Source organism: Medicago truncatula, chromosome 5, assembly GCF_003473485.1.
Source record: "Medicago truncatula cultivar Jemalong A17 chromosome 5, MtrunA17r5.0-ANR, whole genome shotgun sequence".
NCBI classification, from domain to species: Eukaryota; Viridiplantae; Streptophyta; class Magnoliopsida; order Fabales; family Fabaceae; genus Medicago; species Medicago truncatula.
In genome coordinates, this window is record NC_053046.1 from 2748400 (window position 1) to 2770486 (window position 22087).

General features: G+C 34.3%; 5 protein-coding genes across 5 annotated transcripts; 3 read left to right on the forward strand and 2 right to left on the reverse strand.

Annotated features, from left to right (window-relative positions):
• Nucleotides 1-1556: 1556 nt before the first annotated feature.
• On the forward strand, nucleotides 1557-4915 carry LOC112421758 (putative pre-16S rRNA nuclease). The gene is made up of 8 exons (XM_024783327.2): nucleotides 1557-1714; nucleotides 1800-1957; nucleotides 2337-2394; nucleotides 3075-3143; nucleotides 3226-3321; nucleotides 3755-3847; nucleotides 4366-4430; nucleotides 4577-4915. The coding sequence occupies exons 2-7, from the start codon at nucleotides 1809-1811 to the stop codon at nucleotides 4414-4416; spliced, it is 516 nt and encodes a 171-aa protein (XP_024639095.1). The 5' UTR covers nucleotides 1557-1714; nucleotides 1800-1808; the 3' UTR covers nucleotides 4417-4430; nucleotides 4577-4915.
• A 1056-nt stretch (nucleotides 4916-5971) lies between these two features.
• On the forward strand, nucleotides 5972-9212 carry LOC112421757 (protein MAINTENANCE OF MERISTEMS). The gene is made up of 3 exons (XM_024783326.2): nucleotides 5972-7393; nucleotides 7527-8265; nucleotides 8369-9212. Exons 2-3 carry the CDS (start codon nucleotides 8170-8172, stop codon nucleotides 9104-9106), a joined length of 834 nt encoding a protein of 277 aa, XP_024639094.1. The 5' UTR covers nucleotides 5972-7393; nucleotides 7527-8169; the 3' UTR covers nucleotides 9107-9212.
• Nucleotides 9213-11400: 2188 nt separating this feature from the next.
• Nucleotides 11401-15422, forward strand: LOC11427047 (AT-hook motif nuclear-localized protein 5). Its single transcript, XM_003611048.4, has 5 exons — nucleotides 11401-12215; nucleotides 12881-12948; nucleotides 13786-13917; nucleotides 14239-14397; nucleotides 14868-15422. Exons 1-5 carry the CDS (start codon nucleotides 11849-11851, stop codon nucleotides 15105-15107), a joined length of 966 nt encoding a protein of 321 aa, XP_003611096.1. The 5' UTR covers nucleotides 11401-11848; the 3' UTR covers nucleotides 15108-15422.
• A 683-nt stretch (nucleotides 15423-16105) lies between these two features.
• On the reverse strand, nucleotides 16106-17786 carry LOC11436241 (probable glutathione peroxidase 8). The gene is made up of 6 exons (XM_024784125.1): nucleotides 17733-17786; nucleotides 17578-17654; nucleotides 17411-17472; nucleotides 17072-17190; nucleotides 16343-16513; nucleotides 16106-16156 (listed from the first exon to the last, which is right to left on the reverse strand). Exons 1-6 carry the CDS (start codon nucleotides 17784-17786, stop codon nucleotides 16106-16108), a joined length of 534 nt encoding a protein of 177 aa, XP_024639893.1.
• Nucleotides 17787-19298: 1512 nt separating this feature from the next.
• On the reverse strand, nucleotides 19299-21036 carry LOC11438968 (probable xyloglucan galactosyltransferase GT20). The gene has a single exon (XM_003611050.3). The coding sequence runs from the start codon at nucleotides 21034-21036 to the stop codon at nucleotides 19465-19467; it is 1572 nt and encodes a 523-aa protein (XP_003611098.1). The 3' UTR covers nucleotides 19299-19464.
• Between the last annotated feature and the right edge of the window lie 1051 nt (nucleotides 21037-22087).

Consider the following 22087-nt stretch of genomic DNA (forward strand, 5'->3'; position numbering starts at 1 on the left):
CGCATAATGGGGGTAGAAGATCAGCATGCGTCCTTTTTTCTTTCTTTTCTTCCTATTATACTAAGTTGTTGTTGCACCTGAGCAACAAGTTTTGGTACATAGAGAGAAGTGGATTGATAATCAACTATGGTCTGCTTCTTTGTTTTCTTGGATTAGTTTTTCTTAAGAAAAGGCAGAAAATAAAAATTGAGAGAATTTGATTGATCTATTGTCTATTAGTTTTGATGGGAATAGATCTTGTGTTTAAAGATGTGACACTGTTGTGGTGGTCAGTGGGTTCAAGCCGAACAGGGGACCATGGGTGAACCTTAAATATTAGGGACCATATTAGAGGCTTCCAACAAAAATATGTTAGTTAGAGATGTTTTCAAAAACAATACAAATATATTTTTTTTGTTATTTTCATTATTTCAAGAAGTGTAAAATAATCATTTATTTCAAAAGTCTATTTCCTTCCTCAAAAAAAAAAAAAAACTATTTAACGTGTATAATTTTTGGACTAATCCAATCAGACAACCCATTAATTAGTCTATAATGGAGGCAAGAGAAACTGAATGTAAGTGTAATAATCGTTGTGATGGCTAGCGATTAGAATTTTACCCTCACAGTGAATAAATAAGAAATATAAATTTGAAATTGAATCCAAACCCATATATATTGCAACGAGTGAATAGGTTTTTTTGTCCTTTAATTTGTACGCACCGGTCAATTTCATTCCTAAATTTTTTGAAATAGTTAAAATGTCTGAATTTTCAAACATAGATCAATTTTGTCCTTCTGTCAAGTCTCACCGTTAACGGTGATGGTGTGATGTATTCAGGAATGAAATTGATCAAAAAGTTCTTTAAAATATTGGATTTTTAAAAAAAATGAAAGTAATTATAAATTTATACATTGTCAAATCGATCCCTCAATTATTTATCTTAACTATCATAATGATCCTTCATATAATTAAATAAATACTAAAAACTAAATTTATCAATAACTGGAAAAACTTGAGACATTTGGATGCATATAGTTAGTAGATATTTATTGGATGTTTCTTTTTTCCTTTTCTTGTTGTTGATGTTATAGCCTTGTTTTTACATGTCTATGATATTAAATACAAGGGCTTCCCATCATTTAACCTGTCTTGCAGTTTGTTACCTTTTGGTTTTGATTGAGTATAATTCTCAGTATAGATTAGGAATTTCATCTCAAATAAGATAGAGAAAAAGCTATATAATTCCATCTAGACTTTCTGAAGTTTAAATTTTGGAAAAATTTACATCATTTGTTCATTCTAACACTTGTTCATATCTATTTTTCTTCTAAGTTTTGTATTTCTTTAACTATAATATTTGTTTTGACATTCTGCAGAATCAAATATCAACACAGATCATCATTAATTGATAATGTTAAATATACATCCAATGAGTCTATCTGACACATTGTGAAAGAGTAAATATACATCCAATAATATTAAAGTTAAAAAGATAAAAATTAAATGAAGCTTTCTTAAAGTAACACGATAAAGAAAAATGATATTTATACGGCTATTTTAGCACAATTTTCTCACAAATATTTACATTATCTTCTTATTCTCTTTCATTATTTTTGTACCAAAATAGTTGTTCAAATATCATTGCTACATGATAAAAACCCCTTCTATTTTCAAAAAAAAAAAAACAAAACACTGATCTCCTATCTGTGCCACCGTCTACCACCATAACAGGTTTGTTTTCTCTCCTCCAATATTTTCCATTTTTAGCTTCAACTTGGAAATTGATGAAAACCCTAACCTTACTCAAATTAATTAGATAGAGGAAATGAGGCAGATGAAGCCGTTGGAGTTGTTTCACGATTTGGTCAAAACAACAAAGAACGAACGTGGAAGGTTGATGGGTTTAGATGTCGGTGATAAATATGTTGGTCTCGCTCTTTCTGATTTTGATAACAAAGTTGCTTCTCCTTTCAGGTATAATAAGTTAATAATCACCTTCAAAATCATAATATGTTAATAATCACCTTCAAAATCAATTTTCATGAAACTTGGTTTTACCTCTCATGCACGCAACCTGTTTGATCAAATGTCTTATAGAGATGTTGTTTCATGGAATCTATTGATTTGTGGTTGGTTATTCACTATCATGCTATTCAACTCTTTGTAGACATGTTTCTCCTTTCATTTCAGTTATTTACTATTATAAAAGATATCATAATTAATTGATTTTATTTTCCCTTCCCTTTGCCTTTAACCAAAATGAATATCTAGAACTTTCCCTCGCTTGCATTACCCTCTTTTGAACCAAACACTTTGTATAAATGACGTGTATGATTGTTTTGTTCAATGCCAGTGTTCTCGTCAGGAAGAAGAGTAACGCTAGTTTAATGGCTGCTGATTTTAAGAGTCTGGTGAGCTTATTATGTCTCTTGCATTCAAATTATACTTTTATTTGCAAAATGTGTTATAGTTGATGTCAGTCTCTGGCTTTCAATGTAACTGCCAGTGTTTTGACCATGTGTTTCGTAATATAAAATCTTAATTTGCTATTATGTTCATTATATACTTTGCACTCGTCAATAGTTAAAGCTAATGTCTCTGTCTCTACATGCATCCAGTTTTATAGTTGCACTCTGTGAATTTATTTCTAGAGTTTCTGGTTTATCTTAGGTGACATGTCTTGGCAGCAGCACACTGTAAAAATGTTGTAGATTCCCAAATTATAAGTGTGGTATCTGAGGAATTGTAGTTTTACACCCTTGAATTGCAATTATTTGTTTTGTTATCTAATATGTATCTTCCTCTTAGATTTTGCTGTAGTGCAAGTTTGCTTCTTTCCATCCATTCTAGTTACACTCAAAAGTATGCTATGAAGTAAAAAATCATTAGTGTAGTCTTGTTTCACTTTTTTGTTTGTTAACCCTTAGCCTTGGTTTAATTTTTTTCACAATTATGATGGTATAAGTTGTGCAGTATGCATAGGTATATTGTGTATCTTTATTTTGATCATTCATTATTGGTACTACTCTTAACTATTTAAGTCATAATAATCCTAAGATGTGCTATGACAATTTCCTCTGTTTTCATGCAGATCTCTAAATATTCCTTGAAGGGTCTTGTTATTGGCGTCCCTTTTGAATATAATCTGGTTTCTCCTGATGTGTGTTTCATTTCTTTGACCATTTGTATACCATTTATTACTGCTTTCCTGCACCAATTCATTTATTCTACATTTTTATCAGGCTGTGCAAGTGAAGGTCCTCATTGATAACCTCCGTAGAACAAACATGCTTGAAGGTCTAAAGTATACATATTGGAATGAGTGCTTCACATCAAAGGTGGATTCACAGAATTGCTATTCCTAAAATTAATGAATTTAAATCTACCTTAAGTCAGAAATTTCCAACACGACTACAACCACTACTTTCTCGGTAACTACTACTAGAAAGAACTAAATATCTAAAAACGTGAAACAACTAACAAGTAGTATACATTTAAAGAGAACCTACTTTATCCTGCTACACATACTCAAATGTATAGTGTGAAAACTGAATATATTTCAAAGTTCTAAATAATTTACAACCACTAATGTGTTTATATAGGCTAATGTAACTTGATGGGCAAGACTACTAAACTAATGGGCCCAATACACATAACCACTAATAATACTTAAAAGAAATTATTTACAACATATAACTTATAATTGTTTCAACAGTTTGATTAGTCATTGCAATAAAAATTAGAAAATCTGAAGTTAAATTTTATGTGCAGAATGTGGAGTTATTCTTAAAGCCTTTGAACTTCAAAAATGCAGTTCAGTCTAAAACTATGCTAGACAAGTTTGCTGCTGTAGGAATACTTCAAGTAAGTTCTTTGATCTGCTTCTTGCATAAATCTACAACTGTTGTGCTTCACTAATTCTCTTCCCATGTTACTTATCATGGAAAAATTATTGTCTTTGCTTTCACAATTCAATTATGCGGAAAGTTTAATAAGAATGTATGTAACATATGAGGTCTTTATTTGGTGTATAAGTTTTGAAGAAATCATTATGAGGAATTTGTATGACAATGAAAGACCTGAAATATAAGTTTTGAAGTTACTCCCATCACTACAATCATTTGGCCACAACCTCAACTAGATGGCAATTCATTCTGTATACAACAACAGTGTTTCTGTCTGTATTTTCATGATTCTGTTTGGAGATAGACTCGATTGAAAGGAAAATTGTTTCTGGGACCACATTAAAAACCAATTTTTCATGAGTGTATTGTGAAGACCCTCCTTTATTTGCAAGGGAATCTGAGATTATACAATTGTTTACGTTCTAGGTTGTGCGTAAGCAGGTTAAAAACATCTACTTATATGTTAGTATTTTCTAGGGGTACATGGACTATGCCAACAGAAAAGCAAAGCAGAGAGCACTGGAGTAAGGCTTCTTAATAGTGTAAGTTCACAGACATGCTAATGTTAGTTTCCAACTTCTTTTTACATGATTTCCATTTCTCTTAATTAATAATTTGCCATGGTGGTTCTTTTTATTTTTATGAAATTTATCTCTTCTGTTGTGTCTCATTAATGCTCTTTCTACAGGTAGAGGCATGCACCAGAAATAACATCTAGAAACATCTTAATTTAAAGGTAGTGTGATGGCATGACATAGGATTTAATCTTTTCCTATATTTGTTTTCTCCATTCAAGACCTGAAATGAAAATGGAAAATACTAGTTATTACGACTAGTTTGCCACAAGAAAGCGAAGAATTGATCTGTGCCCCTCATCTTATTCCCACACCACCTCATATATTGTGCCGCGTATTGCTATTTTGTTTTTTTTCATTAATATAAGTGTAACTCTTCGCTTTCGTGCCACAAATTTTCGTACAGAAGAGCAATGCTCAATGAAAATATAACCTTTCCCTGTTGAGTCTGATTATTGCTGCTTTAGTAGCTTAGAGAAAAAGGTTAAGCGACAACTTGGCTCTTATACCTTCCTTTTCAATTCCAGTAGTAATAGTTATTACTCATTCAAAAAATAATAATAAAGATTGTTTTTTTTTATCCTCTCCCCTCTCCATTGAATAAGTATCATTAAACACAATTTTTGGGTAGAATTTCAAATAAAAAAAAAAAACTAATCATTGAATTTAACTTAAATTTGTGAATAGCGTTAAGTCTTTTTTTTACTGGAAGCTGCAAGTCAACAATTACATGTTTTGTCAAATACTAGCTAAAATTAACATAAAATATATTTTATCAACATTATTTTCGTTTTGGAAGAGCTTAGCGATAAAATTCAAAAACACCAAGTGTAAAGAAGTAAGAAAATTATTAATTCGAACTCCACCGTATAAAATGTTTCTCCAACTATTAATCATCTAAATTATACTAGTTATATCAGCTTCTAAAATTCAATCATTTCCTCAAAGACCAAAAGAAAAACTATAGGTTCAATGATTTTTTTTGAAAGATATAATTTAAATGATTGTAAATAGACATTTTGATAACATTTTAAATTTAAACGCTTTTAGTGTGTGTATATATATTTTTTTATGAAATAACATTTTTTCCCTTGACCGAACTCCGATAACCGTAACACATTCCTCTAAAAATGAGAGGGTTAGCAAGAAAACTTTTAATCTGTAATAAATCCATTGAATGATATGTAACCTTTAATCAAAACTGAGATTTATAGCTTTTCCGGTCAAAATGAAATGAAGATACTATAGCCCCCCCAGAGGGCTAATCCTAACAATTGGCCATTTGGTGGTCTAGATTTGGTACTTTGGTGGGTCCCACAGTACCCCTCTAACTTGCCCGCATAAGTTTTCTTTGATTCTACGTTTATGTTTAGAGTAATGATACATAGACATCCTTAGGTGGCAATACACCCTTTGACACCCACACAAAAATCTGACACGTAGTCACGTGGATCCCGCACAAGCACACTTTCTCTTTTCTCTCCCCTTCTCTCTTCCTAATGCATGGGATGTACAAGGGTGTATGGGAATAAAGGGTGTCTATGTATCATTACTCTTCTGTTTATTCTTCTTTTAGGGCATTTCTAGTCAAATGCTTCTGAATGCTGCTCTTCACCCAACACTTTTCGATCGCGCCCTGCAGCGTTGCCTAAATTACCTCTGCGCAAGTTAAGTCACGCAGTGTGTCTTAACTTGCGCACGTTGTATTTTGTGCGCCACTTAAGTAGCGCAGCGTGAGTTAACTCACGCAGCAGTTACTTAAGTCGTTTATCAGCAAAACAGAGACAAAGTTCCTCATTTTTCCAACTTCTCCAAACACGAAATTTTCCCCTCCAAGTGCGATTTTCACCATTCTTGTACCATTCAAAGCCAATTTCTCCCACAATATCAAGTAAGTGATGATTACCCTACTTCAGTGCATTTAACTTGTAGAAATTTTAGTTTTTTTTTGAAGAAATATAACATTTTTAGGTTTTTAAAATTTTTGCTTGCATGTTAGTTTTGATGATTGTTAGTGATGAATTAACTTAGGAATTGTTGTTTAGAAGTTGTTTAGAGTACAATGTGGTAGTTTAGGGTTTACAAATTGTTAGATTACCTAGTTGTTTGAAAATTGCACACTATGTGTCTGGTAAAATGTCTCTATGGTAATTATTTTGTTTTTTTGGATTGTGAATTATCAAATTAGTTAGCATATGGTTTGTTAATTTTGATTATAATATGTTTGACTCCAATGTGGTAGTTTACGGATTGAAATGACATTGTTGAAATTTTAGTATTGTTGTTGAATTGTTGAAAATGACACAATGTGCGTGTGAAAATGTATCATTAAATTTGTGTTATGTTAAATGTTGTGCAAATATGCCTCAAAGGAATACGTCTCAGAGACCGCCTGAGCCACCTCAGGATAGGAGTGACAGACTTAGGGCAGGGAGGCCTGCCCCTACTGGTAGTGCACGGAGGGAGAAACAAGCATTACGTCCTCCTATGGTTGGTCGAGGGAGAGGTGGGGGGAACGAGACATTCTAGAGTTGATGCTGCAGGGGGGGTCAACGTCACAGACGGGTCCATCCCAGACGGTGAACCCGACACAGTATCAGCAGGATTATCAGGTGTATGAGCAGGCGCAGGATCAAGCCTATCATTTTCAGGAGCCTCAGTCGTATCAATTTGATGTGTATCAGTAGCATCAATATGAGGATCATCATGAGCAGCATGGTATTGAGCAGGAGCAGCCTGATATTGAGGAGCCTCAGCAGCATGACGATATTAAGTAGCCTCAGCAGCATGATGGTGGGGCTCGTTTTTAGGGGGTGTCGAGGGTGGTGTACGAGGCCGGACCGGACAGATATGCAGGGGGGCCTTCTGAGCTGACGCTTTTACCTCACTTTGGTGGACATCCGACATGCAGGGTCTGGGTTGATGCCGATGTAAGTATAATTTAATTATTATTTTACTTATTTAATGTTAGAATTAAAATTTATGTTAACATATATTTAATGTTTGATTTACTTATTATTTATTTAACGATGTTGTTTGTTGTTTTTTGTTTTTGTATTTCAGTTTCGAAGAAAACATAGGGTGAAAGGTATCTCGCACGGGAAAAAGCTGAGCCTTAAAAACTTGACACTGCCTATGTCGGGGGAACACAAAACGAGTGGTTTTGGTCAGAAGTGAATATGTCCGGTCTTACTCTTCTCTTGACTAGTGGGTACGAGAACATCTCTCACGGGTTTGTTTGTGCGATGACAGATAGATGGCATGAGGAGACCAGCAACTTCCATCTACGGGTTGGGGAGATGACCATCATACTAGATGATGTGGCGTGTCTCCTGGGCATCCCCATGACTGGGAGGCTCCTTCCCGATAGAAAGTTAACCCGTGAAGAGGGGTTAGAGATGATGCAGGCAGGCCTACTTTTTACAGAGGAGGCTGCCGCTAAGGAGATGACAAGATAGGGTGCTGCTCACGTCAGTTTTGGTGTACTGAAGAGGCGGTACGAGGAGCTCTTGAATAGGTGTAACCAGCTGCTTGTGACTGACACACATGAGGAGCAAGACGAGCGAGCTGAAGTTAGGTTGGCCTGCATTAAGGCATTTATGTTGCTCTTGCTTGGCTGAATCATTTTTTCCGGGAAGAACAGCAAAAACATTAATCTTCTTTGGCTGCTTGCTCTGCAAGATATGGACGAGTTGGAAAGGTGGTCATGGGGTGGATGGGACTTGCTTTCCTATATGAGCAGCTATCTCTTACCTCCGACTCATCTATGGCCTCATGTGGTGGTTACATGACATTTCTTGTGGTAATATTTGTTTTTCCTTCTTTTTTACTTATTGGATCGTAAATGTTTAATTGTTTGTATAATTCTTGCGGTGATATAAATATTTGTTTCTTTATGTTTGCAGGGATGGACTTTGACGCACTTCTCGAACATCATTCCGAGGATTGATGATGACGCCTACGACCCTGCTGTTTCTCCGCTTGTGATTCAATGGAAACCTCCAAGGGGCTTTTCTAATCCTGGACACTACAGATCTGCCATCGATTCGTTGGACCATTCACATGTCACCTGGAGGCCGTACGAGAGACGACGACACATCACGCCCTTTCAGGACATATGCTGGTACTCCGGATGGATCATGACCGGCAGCGACAGGATGGTCCATCACTTGTCAGAGCGGGTTCTTAGGAAGTACGGGTATGTCCAAACTATTCTCAGGGCTCCTACAGACATTGAACTTATTGCGGCGGATGACGTGGCCCAGGACTTCACGGAGTTTGCTTTACATGTCCTCAGCCATCAGGATAGGGGGTACATGAGATGGTTCATTAGAGTATCACATCCTATTGTGAACCCCCCTACGACCATTCCTGACTATGCAGCTGCTGCCCCTCCTCGTCCTGTCCCTCCTTATGAGGAGGATATTGTTGAGCAGCAGTGGGCCAGACATCCTCTAGACCCATACCAGATCATCAGCAACATCAGAGCAAGAGTGGACGGTGCAATGGGACATCCTGTTGTGTTTCATAATTCAGAGGAGGTTATGCGCTTGATGCAGGGCATACAGTCTGAGTGGAGCATGCTGGAGCAGGTGCCGGCACCGCGGAGGAGGAGTAGGAATCCACGGGATGGACCAGTATGACTTGTGTAGTTTTTTTTGTTTGACATTTTGTTGGATTTGGTTGTAATCCTATAACACTTTCGCTTTTTAGCATTTTTATGACATTATTCGTTATTTTATTCCGTTATTTTTCGTAATGTACTTATGACTTAATGCTTGATTGAATGAATGCTTGAATGAATGATGAAAAATGTTTGCTTGAATGAATGTATGAAAGAAGGATTGCAAAAAATAGGGAAAATAGAGGTTTCTGCCTCTTCTGGTTGTATGCACAGACTGTGCGTGAGTTAACTCACGCAGTGTTTTACACTTGCGCTCTTTAAGTTGCGCAGCGTTAGTTAACTAGCGCATACATTTACACTTACGTGAGTTAACTAGCGCAAGGATAAATTTGGAACGGCTGCAAGGCACGAGCAAAATGTGCTGGGTGAAGAGCAGAATTCAATGCTTCCACCTTACCTGTCTCACTAGTCACTGTTAAGCCCACCACAGTTTTTTAGATACACTTTTTTCATGATTAAAAAAATTTAACCTCAATTCTGGTTGATTTTTTAATTTGGAATTTATAAATTTTAAAACTTATTTGCGCCTTCTAATTTGATTGAATAAGATTAGAAATACTACCACATAATTCAATCAACATTGTTGATATTGTTAATTTGAACACTTTTATTCAAATTCAAACTCAAAATCTAGCAATTGTGTATGTACAAGTGTTAAATTTAATTCCCTCAACAAAAAAATTGTTAAATTTAATATTTTTGGTGGTGTTCGGAATTCGAACCCCAAACTTTACGTATATTACATATATGTTGTTCCTAATAAATGAGCTAAGCTAATAAGGACGTTAAATTCAATATTTAATTCTACATCAATAGCCTTCAAACACATGTTTTTTTTTTTTTTTTTTTTTTTCCGGCTTCAACGTGATTTGACCGTCTTAACAAAGAGTTTGGGTTTTTTTTTTTAAAAAAAAAAAAAAATCAATTCTACAGCACAAAATTGATTCTACATTTATTCAAAAAAATAAAATAAAAATTGATTCTACATGAAATACAAAATTCTAGCTTCCAGACTCGAGAGTATAGCAAAATTCTATTCTACACTTTGGATAAATAAAACTCGATGATTTTACACATTTTCATGTTGCCTTTATTACCCTTTTTCTTGGAGAATTATTATATATATATTTTTTTTTAAATTTCTCTTTATACGTTTTTCTTAACGCCATTTTTTTTTGGAGTAAACAGTCAATTTTTCTCATGAAATTGTAAGTTTCGTCAATTATCTTCCGAAATTAACAAAACTTCAATTACCCCCCTGAAATTGCATAACGTTAATCAATTTGCCCCTCCATCAAATTTTTCTGTTAACTGTTTACGGTTATGATCAAATACCCCCATGAAATTTTGCACTTATGTGCAAAATGCCCTATAAACTTAAAAATTTAGATTTTTTTTCTTACCAAAAATCATACATTTAGTTCTTCAAGTAGTATATTATACCTATTGTCATAAAATTCTATTCACAAGAAAATGAATGAATATATGCCAAAGAAATCATGATTTTGTCATGTGTAGCATTTTCATTCATATTTCATATTTATCAACAAGCCTTGTTTCTTCTTCCTTCTGCAGATATTAACATATCGACACACAATTATCAAAGACTTGTGTACTTTATGACTGAATACTCTAACATAATTATCAACTTGTGTAAAAAAAAGTCTTCTATATATGTATGTATTTAAAACACATGAGAATAACATACCTTTATGACCAATAGCTGCATAAACATACATTCCATACATATTTATATGATCAATAATTGTTAATTTGTTTGCCTTTAATATCTTTTGAGTCAAGGATAAAAAAATATAAATTTTCAAGTTTAAGGGGCGTTTTGCACATAAGTGCAAAATTTCAGGGGGGTATTTGATCATAACCGTAAACAGTTAACAGAAAAATTTGACGGAGGGGGGAAATTGATTAACGTTATGCAATTTCAGGGAGATAATTGAAGTTTTGTTAATTTAAGGGGGGTAATTGACGAAACCTACAATTTTAGAGGAGAAATTGACAATTTACTTTTTTTTTTTGTAGTTGTCAGAATTTGAACCCAAACATTTCATATATTATGTATTGTACTTTAAAAATGATTAAATATCCTTTTAATCTTAGCTCAATTGATAAAAAAAAATATATATACACACACTAAACCTAGCTCCGACAAAAAATATACACATATACACATGTCCCTTTCTTTGAGACAAACTTAGGCCTAACTTCAAAATTGAAAACCTCACTCATTTTTTATTTTCTAAATATAAATATTTCATTTCAATTTTTGTTTCTCTTCTCCACAACCAAACTCTTTTCTTTTCCCATCATTATTACACTCTGCACTCTTCTGTCAAAATCAAAACCCTAGATTTCAAAATCTAGGGTTTTATTTTCCAAATGCGTTCCAGCTATGATTCCTGAACTATCCTTTTATCCCATTTTGAGTTTTCTCTCTTTAATTTAAGCTTCTCATTCTCCTACATTTTGAATTCAATATCTAGAGCTACTAGGGTTTAGATCCCCTTTTCTGTTTTCGCTGCATTTTGGTATAAAAATCTAATCTTTTCATTATTTTCATAGTTTTTTTTCATCTGGGTTAGTTTAAGAAGTTAACTTTAGTAAAAAAAAAGTTGGGTTTTTGAAGTGGAAAAAGATTAGCGTATTAATCACAAATTAAGAATTTTTTAGTGTTAGTTAATGCATGGATGAGAGAGAAGCTATGTCATTTTCTGATGGGTCTGGTTCATATTACATGCATAAAGAAAGAGTGTTTCAACAACCACCTCCTGGGTTTAGAGCTTTGTCTAATCCTCATGGTGGTTCTGATGGTTCTACATTTTCAGTAGAGCATGAGCATGGTAGTTTTAGTCATGGTGCTGTAGTGCCTTATTCAGGGGAGCAGTCTGTGAAAAAGAAAAGAGGGAGGCCTAGGAAGTATGGTCCTGATGTACCTGTTTCTTTGAGACTTTCTCCTATGTCTGCCACTGCTAATTCTACTCCTGATTCGGAGAAACGGCCGAGAGGACGGCCACCGGGAAGTGGAAGGAAGCAACAGCTAGCTGCTCTAGGTATGGTTTCTGTTTTTATATGGATGGATATTATTTGATTGTATGTATTGTTTTAGGATTTGGAATTGGAATTTGCTTTGTTCATTTGGTTTGGTTTGTTTACAACTGTTTGTCAATTAACTAGAAAAAATATACTTTGGACCTCAAGAATTGGTCCTTGATGTTCACTTGCTAACAAGTTTACTCTCTTGAAATTATCAACTTGCTAATAGATTGATCCCTTTAGATAGACGGTGACTTTTAGGGATGAAAGCAGCACACGTAGGATTTTGAAGAAATTAAATTCTATCTTTATTTTTCCATTTCTAGATGCTTTATACTTTAATCTGATGATTTTAATTTCCTTCTTTTCTTTTGCTTTTATCCAGTTGCAACTATTTTTATTCCTTGCCATTGTTGTGTTTTATATTGGTGGTCCAAGTGTTATTATTCAGTAATTTGGTTTCTCTTGACTTGGTTACATGTCGGTCATATTCTTACGTCAGAAATGGCTAAATTGATGGTAATTGGAATTCACAAATCTCCCAGACATGTATAAGACTGGTTTAACCGAGGCAGTTATACATAGATAACTATCTTTCATGGTTTCTGATGTTTATCTTCTGTACAGATTGCAATGTGCAAGTGATACTTAATTTCTAACGTTTTTGTTTATCCCTTCTAAGGTGAATGGATGAACAGCTCCGCTGGACAGGCTTTTTCACCTCATGTTATCACCATTGGACCTCAAGAGGTAATTGTATTCTTCCATTTCGTCATACGTATAGGTTTCAATCCACTTTGTTTATATTTAGTTGTTTTAAAAAAAAAAAAAATCTGAATGCAATGATGTTGAGGCTGCATGTATTGAAACAGAAGATTTTGGTTTGTTTCCAACTTTCTATATCATATTTTTAAATCATAATACCCCATTGGTCTAATGATACCAACATCATTGTTGACATTGACGTAAGGAAACAGCTAAATATTTTCACAACCAAAGTTGCTACATTATGACTTGAAAGAAGTTGAGTACTTCTTATTTAACAAAAAAGCCTAAGAATATTGCAATAGAGAGATTTTTTGGGGGAAAAAAACATGCGCAAGCCTCATGGGTAGTTTGATAAGATGTAATTACGTTCATAATGTTTAATTAGATGATTTTACTTAACCAATAATGACGTGGAGGGGTTATGTAAGTGGAAATTGCGGAAGACACTCATGATTTTTTGGGGGAAAAAAACATGCGCAAGCCTCATGGATAGTTTGATAAGATGTAATTACGTTCAGAACGTTTGATTAGATGATTTTACTTAACCAATAATCATGTGGAGGGGTTATGTAAGTGGAAATTGCTGAAGACACTCATGTATGTATATCACATTGATTGAATTATAAGTTGCATGTAAATTGTGATGATTTTTTTACACATAAACATAATTGTTTTATCTAACTTTTAGTTGTAGTTTTCAAGTAACGAACTTGTTTTTTTGTTTTGTTTGCACAACAACAAACTTAGTAGCCTTATTCATCACTAAACCTTCAAGCTTTTACTCAAAGTTCCTTGACTGGATATTTTCTTTTGTTTCAGGACATTGTAGAAAAGTTATTGTTATTTTCACAACATAGACCACGCGCTTTATGCGTCTTGTCGGGAACTGGGACTGTATCTTCAGTCACTCTGCGCCAGCCTGCTTCTACCAGTGTCAGTGTTACATACGAGGTTAGAGAACTAACAATGGCTACCTCCACTACAAGACATTTTATGTTTACAAATATCATCTGTTCTATCGCTGTTTTACTAAATCCCTTAAATAGTTATAATTTAGTTTTAACTTGCAAGTTAATTGATGTGATTATAGTTATGACTATTAAAGAAAAGGGACGGTTAATGGCTTAATGTCATTCATTTCTGTCATTGCAGTATTGTAGTGTGTATAAATCTGTTTTTTTTTTTTTTTTTTGCAGTGGTTAGTTAGTACCGCTTAGCCTAAGGTTTGTTCATATGAAGCAATAGTCAACATTTTATTTTTCATGTTTGCAGGGTCGATTCCAAATATTATGCTTATCTGGTTCTTACTTGGTTGCTGAAGATGGTGGACCTCACAATAGAACTGGTGGCATTAGTGTTTCCCTTTCTAGCATGGATGGTCATGTTATCGGTGGTGGGGTTGCTAGGCTTATTGCTGCAAGCCCTGTCCAGGTATATTCTTAATTGCAATCTCAATGGTTTTGTAACAATGGCGATTCACTGATTCTCATTGTTCTTGCACGCTCATTTACAATCTTATGCTTGAACATTAAGTCAAAACACTTACAGTGGAGATTGGCATGGACCCTGTTTAGATAAACAACTTAACTAAGCTATTTCTAAATAAGCGCTTATCACATAAGTGTTTAAGTATAAGCTATATTAAAAGATAAAATAAAATAAAACTGTATTTATATAAGCTATAGGTAAACTGTTTCCCTAAGCTATCCTGGAGAGCTTGTGATTGGAAACAGTTTATGACATGTCATAAGTTGTTTCTCAAATGCTCATGCTATTTGATAAATTAAAATAAACCAATCCAAATAGGCCCATGGTCAATAATGATATAGGCAATTGTGCATCTTAGGATGCTTGAGATTGAAACCTTTTCCCCAAAACAAATGAGACTTTGGTTGCTGCAGGTGGTAGTTTGCAGCTTTGTGTACGGTGGTTCTAAGCCAAAGACAACAAAACAAGAAACTGCTGTAAAAGACGATGACGATTCTGAGCCTCAGAGTAGTGACAAATTAGCTTCTCCAGGAAGTGAGCCACCTAATCAAAACTATACAGCTTCTGGAACAGGCACAATGTGGCATGGATCAAGGACAGTAGACGTGAAAAGTACACAACCACACACTGGTATTGATTTGATGAACGGGTGAAAGTTTATTCAGGAGGAAGAAGAATATTGCTGTAATTATATTTATCTGTTGTTGTAGATGAACTGAATTTGTAAGCATTGTGACTCTGCTTGTTATCATCATCGACGAGTCACAAGTTAGCACTAACCTATGCTGTAACAAATGAATCATTTTAGGGTTAAGTAACAGTCTTAACTTGTGCAAAGCAATGAAAGTCTAGGTAAAATAGAGGCCGGTTCTATTTGATTATTAATGGTTAAGGTTATTTTTAGAATAGTTTGTTTGTCAAACTAGTCAGCTTATTAATGGAAGTTGTCATGACTGATCTATTTTTCACCCATAAAAGTCACACTAATCTCTGTAGACTGAATTATTTCACTACTACCCATGTACATTAGGAAGATGATTGATTATCGGTGACTCATTGTTGGATTCATTGGGAACATTTTGGTAGAAGATAGAATTGCTCTTGATGAGGTACATGAAGTAACTTATTTATGTGTTTAATTAAAATTACAGAAGTACTAAACTCTTGTTGGAATAAGAAACACAAATGAAATGAATTGGATGAAATAGTTTAGGCACAAACTGAGACTTAGTCACTAAGAAAACCAGAGATAAACGATGCTTGAAAACAAATCCACTTTGATATCACTGCTACACATTGTTAGGTTTTGGTCTCAACAAAGTGTAAAGACTTGAAACTATGATAGTTTCTCCTATTTCTAACTAACAAGGATTATTAACGTCGGGAATAAAATGAGACCAACGACTAGTCTGGAAAATGGCTACAACATAGACAGTAATAATGGAATTAAAGGAACCGAAATCACATTGCCAACTAAACAAGGCATCAAACATCATGTCCATAATAGTATAAACAGGTCTTGTTTGTTTAAAGCATAAACTGAGCGTTATGCATACACCAATTCATTACCATTACACAAAGGAACATAATAATGAACTCAGGAAGACATGCTTTACATCCACATCCTCATTACCGAGTCGAACCTTTGCCTTTACTCAACACAAAGTAGCTTGCCGTCACAAAGTAGCTGACAAATATCATGCTGCAATACAAAAATGCCAGAAAAATTACAGACAGTGATATCAAAGTGACATTTACTTTACTACAACATAAATTTGGTTCCCGGCGTTCCAAACATTATATCTAGACAGTGACAGAAAAGATGAAAGAGTCCAACACCTGTAACCTAAGAGGGCAAAGTGAAACCTAAAAATAACATTGTGTTTACCTCAAGGCTAAGAGGAGAAGTGGTAGGATAATAGCGAGCGGCAACTTGGCCATCCTTATCAATCAAAAACTTAGCAAAGTTCCACTGAATGTCATCTCCAAAAATTACTCCAAATTTCCCTGACTTCAAGAATTTATACAGAGGAGCAGAATGGAACCCATTCACTTTAATCTAGCATGAGAACATCAGAGAAAGATATATGATACACTAAATGTCTTTATTAATCTTCAAAGCATTTTTAGCACAAGTTAACACATAATAGTACTCATCACATCATACACCTTGTACAATCAACCAGATAACCAGTTATGCAACATTTTAATCTCCTAGACTAGATCCACAACCTCTAGTTTGTAGTAGATTCTTTGCCACTAATTATAGTAGCTTAGGCCCTTTAATCAAATGTCCAGGGTTAAAACCTTGGCAATGAGAACAAAGCTGAATCTGATGGAAGAAGAGTGGTCAATTAACAGGTACTCTACATCTCTGAGGAATTAGGCCTACTGTTCTATTATGTGTGTGTTTGGATCTGTGTTTGCACATAGAATACCACGTCCAAACACACACATATATAGAACAGGGAAATTTTTGTCCAGACGCGATATTCCATCACAATTCCATAAAATTCATCGCAGAACAAAACAAATGCTAATACTAGTTGCGGGATACCCTCCTACTTTTTGGATTATGATTAATGCACTTTCAAAGAAGACTTGTAAGTAGACCTACCTTACCAAAGATGGGAAATTTTGATCCGAAGCGAGTGCAAACATACTCCACAATTTTATCACTAGTTTCGGGCTCTTGGTCGCGAAATTGATTACATGGAAATGCCAAAATCTCGAAGCCTATTCAAAATTTCCAATCCATTCATACGTATCAATGAAACAATTTCGTAAAGGAACAAAAAAAATCTCAGTAATGCATCACAAGATGTCAGTACAAGTTTCCAAGAAATTCCATCCTATTTCTTCATATATCTATGCTTATGCAAAGGTTATGATAGTTACAGTTTGAAATGAGAAAAAATTAACAATATACAAGAGTGTAAATTAATAAATTACAAACCTTGGTCTTTATACTTGTCATATAGTTGATTCAACTCAGCATAGTTGGAGTCGGTTAAGCCGCTGTCTCAAAATCCCAAACAACAAACTAGAATTGTAAATATTTTTTGAACAATTGAAACAATGGTAATGTGATGAACAAAAAGAATTGCACAAAATTAAAGATACCATTGAGAAGCAACATTGACAATCAGCAGAACTTTTCCCTTATAAGTTGCGAGATTAGCAATACCTCCCTTAGCATCCTGCATGTGGATTAGAGATGAGCAAAATTGAAGTTATAAGATGAAGCAAACAACACATGAAATGAAAGAGTAACCAACCTTGACATAAAAATCAAACACAGATTTTTGTTCACCGATTGTTTCAGGGGTCATGCTAAAACCTGAGATGAGAAGAGAATAACTGAAGGGTTATAGTTGAAGTGAAACTTAGCTTACAAGTTACAATAACTGATTCAATTTTAAGAATCCAACACTGAAATCTTTGTCTGATTATGGTTTCACACGTGGTGGGATTTTTGTCGTATCAATTTTAAGAATCCAACGCTGAAATCTTTGTCCAATTATTACTATAGATTACGGGTGTGATGCCTCCAAACCCGTCCAGATTTTTTTCTGCATTTTCATCTATCTTGTTTTACGTCTTTACACCTCAATATTAATTCAAAACCTACAAAATTAGTACTCAAATTGAAGGGAATTGAGTGTAGTTTGCATAAATTCAATCATATAGTTGCTAGGAGGTACACATAAATGGCCGTGATCCAATTAATACAGACATAGCCATAAAACAATCATTTCTTGTGCAACACACTAATAGTTACCCCATTTTCTCTACAAAATTGGCATGACAATCCATATAATGACATCTTTGAATCTAACATTAAACATCTTGCATGCATACGTAAATCATAAAATTACCAAAATTGAATAATCATGAAATCAAATCAAAATGTAAGTGGAGAAATCCTGTTACATTTATTTTTGCCCAAAGTAGAATTGATAGACTTTCCAACACCCATGGTGGCTCTAATCTTTCCAATGGCGATATTTTTCTCTTTCCTTCTTTCATTCCTTCTCCCTCGGATTCTCTTCTCTCTTCTTCTTCCAATTGCATGTCTCACATTTCTCTGCCTCTCTTTCTCTATTTTTCTAATTTTTCTCTCTATTGTCTGGTGGATTTACTAAGGTGTCCTTAGTCTAAAATCACAATTCACTGACCCATAATAATAAAAACATGTATGATTTTGTCAATAATGTGAATAATAAAAAATTAAATATTTGGTCATGAGAATTTGGAATGTTACATTCTCCCAACCTTTTATAAATTTTACCCTCAAATTTTTCCTAAGTAATTAACCTCAAACAAAATTCTAAACAATCACAATGTTTTATGTAAAACGATGGGTAAGAAAAATTATTCTTAGCAAGACATTTCACAATTAAAAAATATTATATGTAAAACTCGTCTCCAACACTCTTTCTCTTTCATAATTTCTTCTTACAAGTGTTTATCAATTCAATTGTATGATTTGTATCCAATCTTATTTTAAATACTTAGTCATACGTAGAGCATTTGTATTATTAATCCGCTTAATGGTTCGTAGTTTAGCTTCAGTTTTTCTATGTTGCAGCAGAAGATCAGTAGCATTTGACCATCATGAGCATTTCTTTCTTTGTAAGGTTGGGATTTCAAATTTTAACACTGAGAATGAGATGAGGACTTACTCATGTATATTGGTTTCTTTCAACTCAAGAAAGCTTTTCACTTATGTCACTTATGTGTATGAGAATGTACAATGTAACTTCACAATTCCAAAAGTACAAACTTTATAATGGATTAAACATAAATGTAGATAGATAAATAACAAAAATGCAATCATTCAATGAGGAAATAAAATAGTTGAATATTAACGCACTTTATCGCTGATCACCGATTACAAAAATTGTTACCGAAAGAACATTACAAGCAATAATATGGTTCCCCTACAAAAAATGAAAACCAAAATACTTTATAATGTCATGAAACCAACAAACTAAAAATCCAGTCAATTTAGTCCTTGAATCTGCTAACCCTCTTAATCAGATTGTTCATAGTAATAGCAAATGCATCCTGAAACTTATCAAACTCAGCATTGTGATCACCATATACTAAACCAGGCAATAATTCATATACAATATATCTCCTCATATTTTCCCTATCTCTCAATGAAATATTCCCAAGCCTCTCCATGACACTCACATTCATTTCCCTTACCTCTTTTTTGTCCAGAAACACAGAATACTTATCAGAATCCTCTGGTAAATGCCAAGCATATTGATAATAAGCCGTGAAAGGATCGAAAAGAACCGGAATACATCCCGATATCAGCGAATCAAAAACCGATTTTCTCGTTGGACTATCTCCCGGTGGCTGTAAACAAAACTCAGACTCCACAAAAAGTTCCATAATTGATTCTGGCTCAGAACATTTAACAGAACTACAATTTAGAAACTTGCATTTACCTTCACTTTTCGAACTGCATTGGTTGATCAATATCGACCTTATATGGTCATCCGCATCATCCCTCGCCGCTCCGGCAAAACTTACAAGGTTCTTCCGATTCGATCTTATGATTTTCAGCTGCCAATCAATTATATCATTGTCCGATTTCGGATGAAAAAAAGTTGGATGAGGAACTCCAATGTCGTTCAAATGCCACGGCTGGCGTTCGATCAATAACTTAATTGGATTTTGAAATTCATCGAGCTTTAACAATCTAGTTCCCCAAGGAGAATCACTAGTCCTTCTAAAATCCCAAGAAATTTTCCCTAAAACAAAAACATGATCCTTACCTAAATTCCTTTTCCATGTAACTTGTTTCTCAAGCCACTTAACTAATTCCAAACCTAAACTATCTTTAACATCATTTGAAACATTTTTGAAATGCCATCTCAACACATCAAGTCCACCATAGAATGGAACATAGAATAGCTTTGCATCATTTTCATTATAAACCCTGCATGGATGTTTCAAAACCCTTGAATGAAAAATTTGTTCAAGTGAGTATTGATGAGTATTATACCAACCTTTACCAAGTTTTGATCTCGGTTCACCAAACCCTTCATTACTCGTATATCTGCAGAAATCTTGCCATGGAAACATCTCATTGCATTGACCAATCAAATCCTTGTTAAATCTGGATGGTAAATCATACACATAAATTCCTTGACCATCATCACAAGTTGCATTGTTTTTATTTTCGGATCTCCACGATCGTTGAACCTTCAATTGTTCCTCGATGATCTTAACAGCATATGCAACCTCTTCATCATATGGTGTAGTAATTGGAAAAGTTCCAAGTTCTTGAGATGCATTATTACCATCATCAATGTTTTCAATTGTAGTAATTATAGAGGTGCTAATAGTATTATTGTTTATGGAATAATTTGAGATTTCAAAGGAAGTATTAGTATGAGTGGGTGAAGAAAGACAATAAAAGCTATTACTGAACTTTCTTGTAGAACAACAAACATGAATGGTGTTGACTGTTATAATAGTGGATAAAGAAGACCACATGTAGATTAGGAATAAAAGAAAGATTAAAGCCGAAATTCTACCTAAAAAGCTCAAAGACATAACCATTTTATTTTTGATGATAGGAGTTTAGTGTGAAGGCTATGAAAGATATGAAATGTACATTTATAAGCATGGATCAAGGCTGTTAAGAATTGATCCGTTTGACTAAAAATATTTCAAGAGAATCAAAACTAATAATTACAATGAATGAGAAAATAAATTCAAATGATGGCTGCAATTACTGTGGAGATATTATTATGGTGATGATTTGTTGCTAATCCATGTATTTTTTTTTTCTTTTCTTCTTCACAAATCCATCTATTAAACTAAGGTCTCTTGACTTGACATCAATTTCAAACGATTCCCTATAAAAAAATAAAATCAAACGAAACACGGTAAATCAAGTTCTAATCAATACAATTATTGCATTAAACAACTAATTTAATACATTGATATTGAGTCGGATACCGAGTTTTTTTTTAAATATTAATAATTTATATTTAAATTATCAAATTTTTATCTAGAAGTTCTAGCTCAACTTGATAAATGCCGAAATTGCAAGGCCGAACGTGGTGATCCAGTTTTGAACTCGAGACCTAGCAGTTGTGTGTGGGTTTATTTTTAGCGGTTTACCCCTTCATCCATCTAAGACAAAATTAAAAACGCCAACTTATACTAGAAGTACAAACAGAAGGCCAAGGGAAAAACGCCAAAAGAAACAATACAGGGCTCCGGCAGTAACAGAACTAAGGCCAACAGCCAACTCCCAATCCACAAAAAAGAGAAAAACCCCAATACACAACAGAAAAACAGCAGGCCAAAAAACGCAGTTCCTGCCTCATGACATGACATTAGCAGAAAAACCTGCTGAAACCAGCAGCCAGCAACTCCAAGTGTCCCGGACGCCTCTAAAACTACCCCAACTATCTCAGTAAACATTTCTTGGGGTTCCAACACCACTCGTAATAAAGGCACGGAGGCCTCTTTAGTCTAGAAACCATCCAATTCCACGAAAGCACCTTAATCTCATCAACAATTTCACCATAATCTTTCACAAGATTATTAAAAATCCTATCATTTCTCGCTTTCCAAATCGTCCATAAGATTGAATGCCAAA

What these genes read in the sequence shown, in the direction of transcription:
- LOC112421758 (XM_024783327.2), top strand. Translation starts at nt 1,809, where the DNA reads ATGAGGCAGATGAAGCCGTTGGAGTTGTTTCACGATTTGGTCAAAACA. An exon ending in CTGCTGATTTTAAGAGTCTG is followed by an intron (nt 2,395 to 3,074) that starts GTGAGCTTATTA and finishes GTTTTCATGCAG; the next exon opens with ATCTCTAAATATTCCTTGAA. An exon ending in ATAATCTGGTTTCTCCTGAT is followed by an intron (nt 3,144 to 3,225) that starts GTGTGTTTCATT and finishes CATTTTTATCAG; the next exon opens with GCTGTGCAAGTGAAGGTCCT.
- LOC112421757 (XM_024783326.2), top strand. Translation starts at nt 8,170, where the DNA reads ATGGGGTGGATGGGACTTGCTTTCCTATATGAGCAGCTATCTCTTACC. An exon ending in GTTACATGACATTTCTTGTG is followed by an intron (nt 8,266 to 8,368) that starts GTAATATTTGTT and finishes TTATGTTTGCAG; the next exon opens with GGATGGACTTTGACGCACTT.
- LOC11427047 (XM_003611048.4), top strand. Translation starts at nt 11,849, where the DNA reads ATGGATGAGAGAGAAGCTATGTCATTTTCTGATGGGTCTGGTTCATAT. An exon ending in GCAACAGCTAGCTGCTCTAG is followed by an intron (nt 12,216 to 12,880) that starts GTATGGTTTCTG and finishes ATCCCTTCTAAG; the next exon opens with GTGAATGGATGAACAGCTCC. An exon ending in TCACCATTGGACCTCAAGAG is followed by an intron (nt 12,949 to 13,785) that starts GTAATTGTATTC and finishes CTTTTGTTTCAG; the next exon opens with GACATTGTAGAAAAGTTATT.
- LOC11436241 (XM_024784125.1), bottom strand. Translation starts at nt 17,786, where the DNA reads ATGACCCCTGAAACAATCGGTGAACAAAAATCTGTGTTTGATTTTTAT. An exon ending in GTCAATGTTGCTTCTCAATG is followed by an intron (nt 17,473 to 17,577) that starts GTATCTTTAATT and finishes ATTTTGAGACAG; the next exon opens with CGGCTTAACCGACTCCAACT. An exon ending in CTTCTCCTCTTAGCCTTGAG is followed by an intron (nt 16,157 to 16,342) that starts GTAAACACAATG and finishes TTTGTATTGCAG; the next exon opens with CATGATATTTGTCAGCTACT.
- LOC11438968 (XM_003611050.3), bottom strand. Translation starts at nt 21,036, where the DNA reads ATGGTTATGTCTTTGAGCTTTTTAGGTAGAATTTCGGCTTTAATCTTT.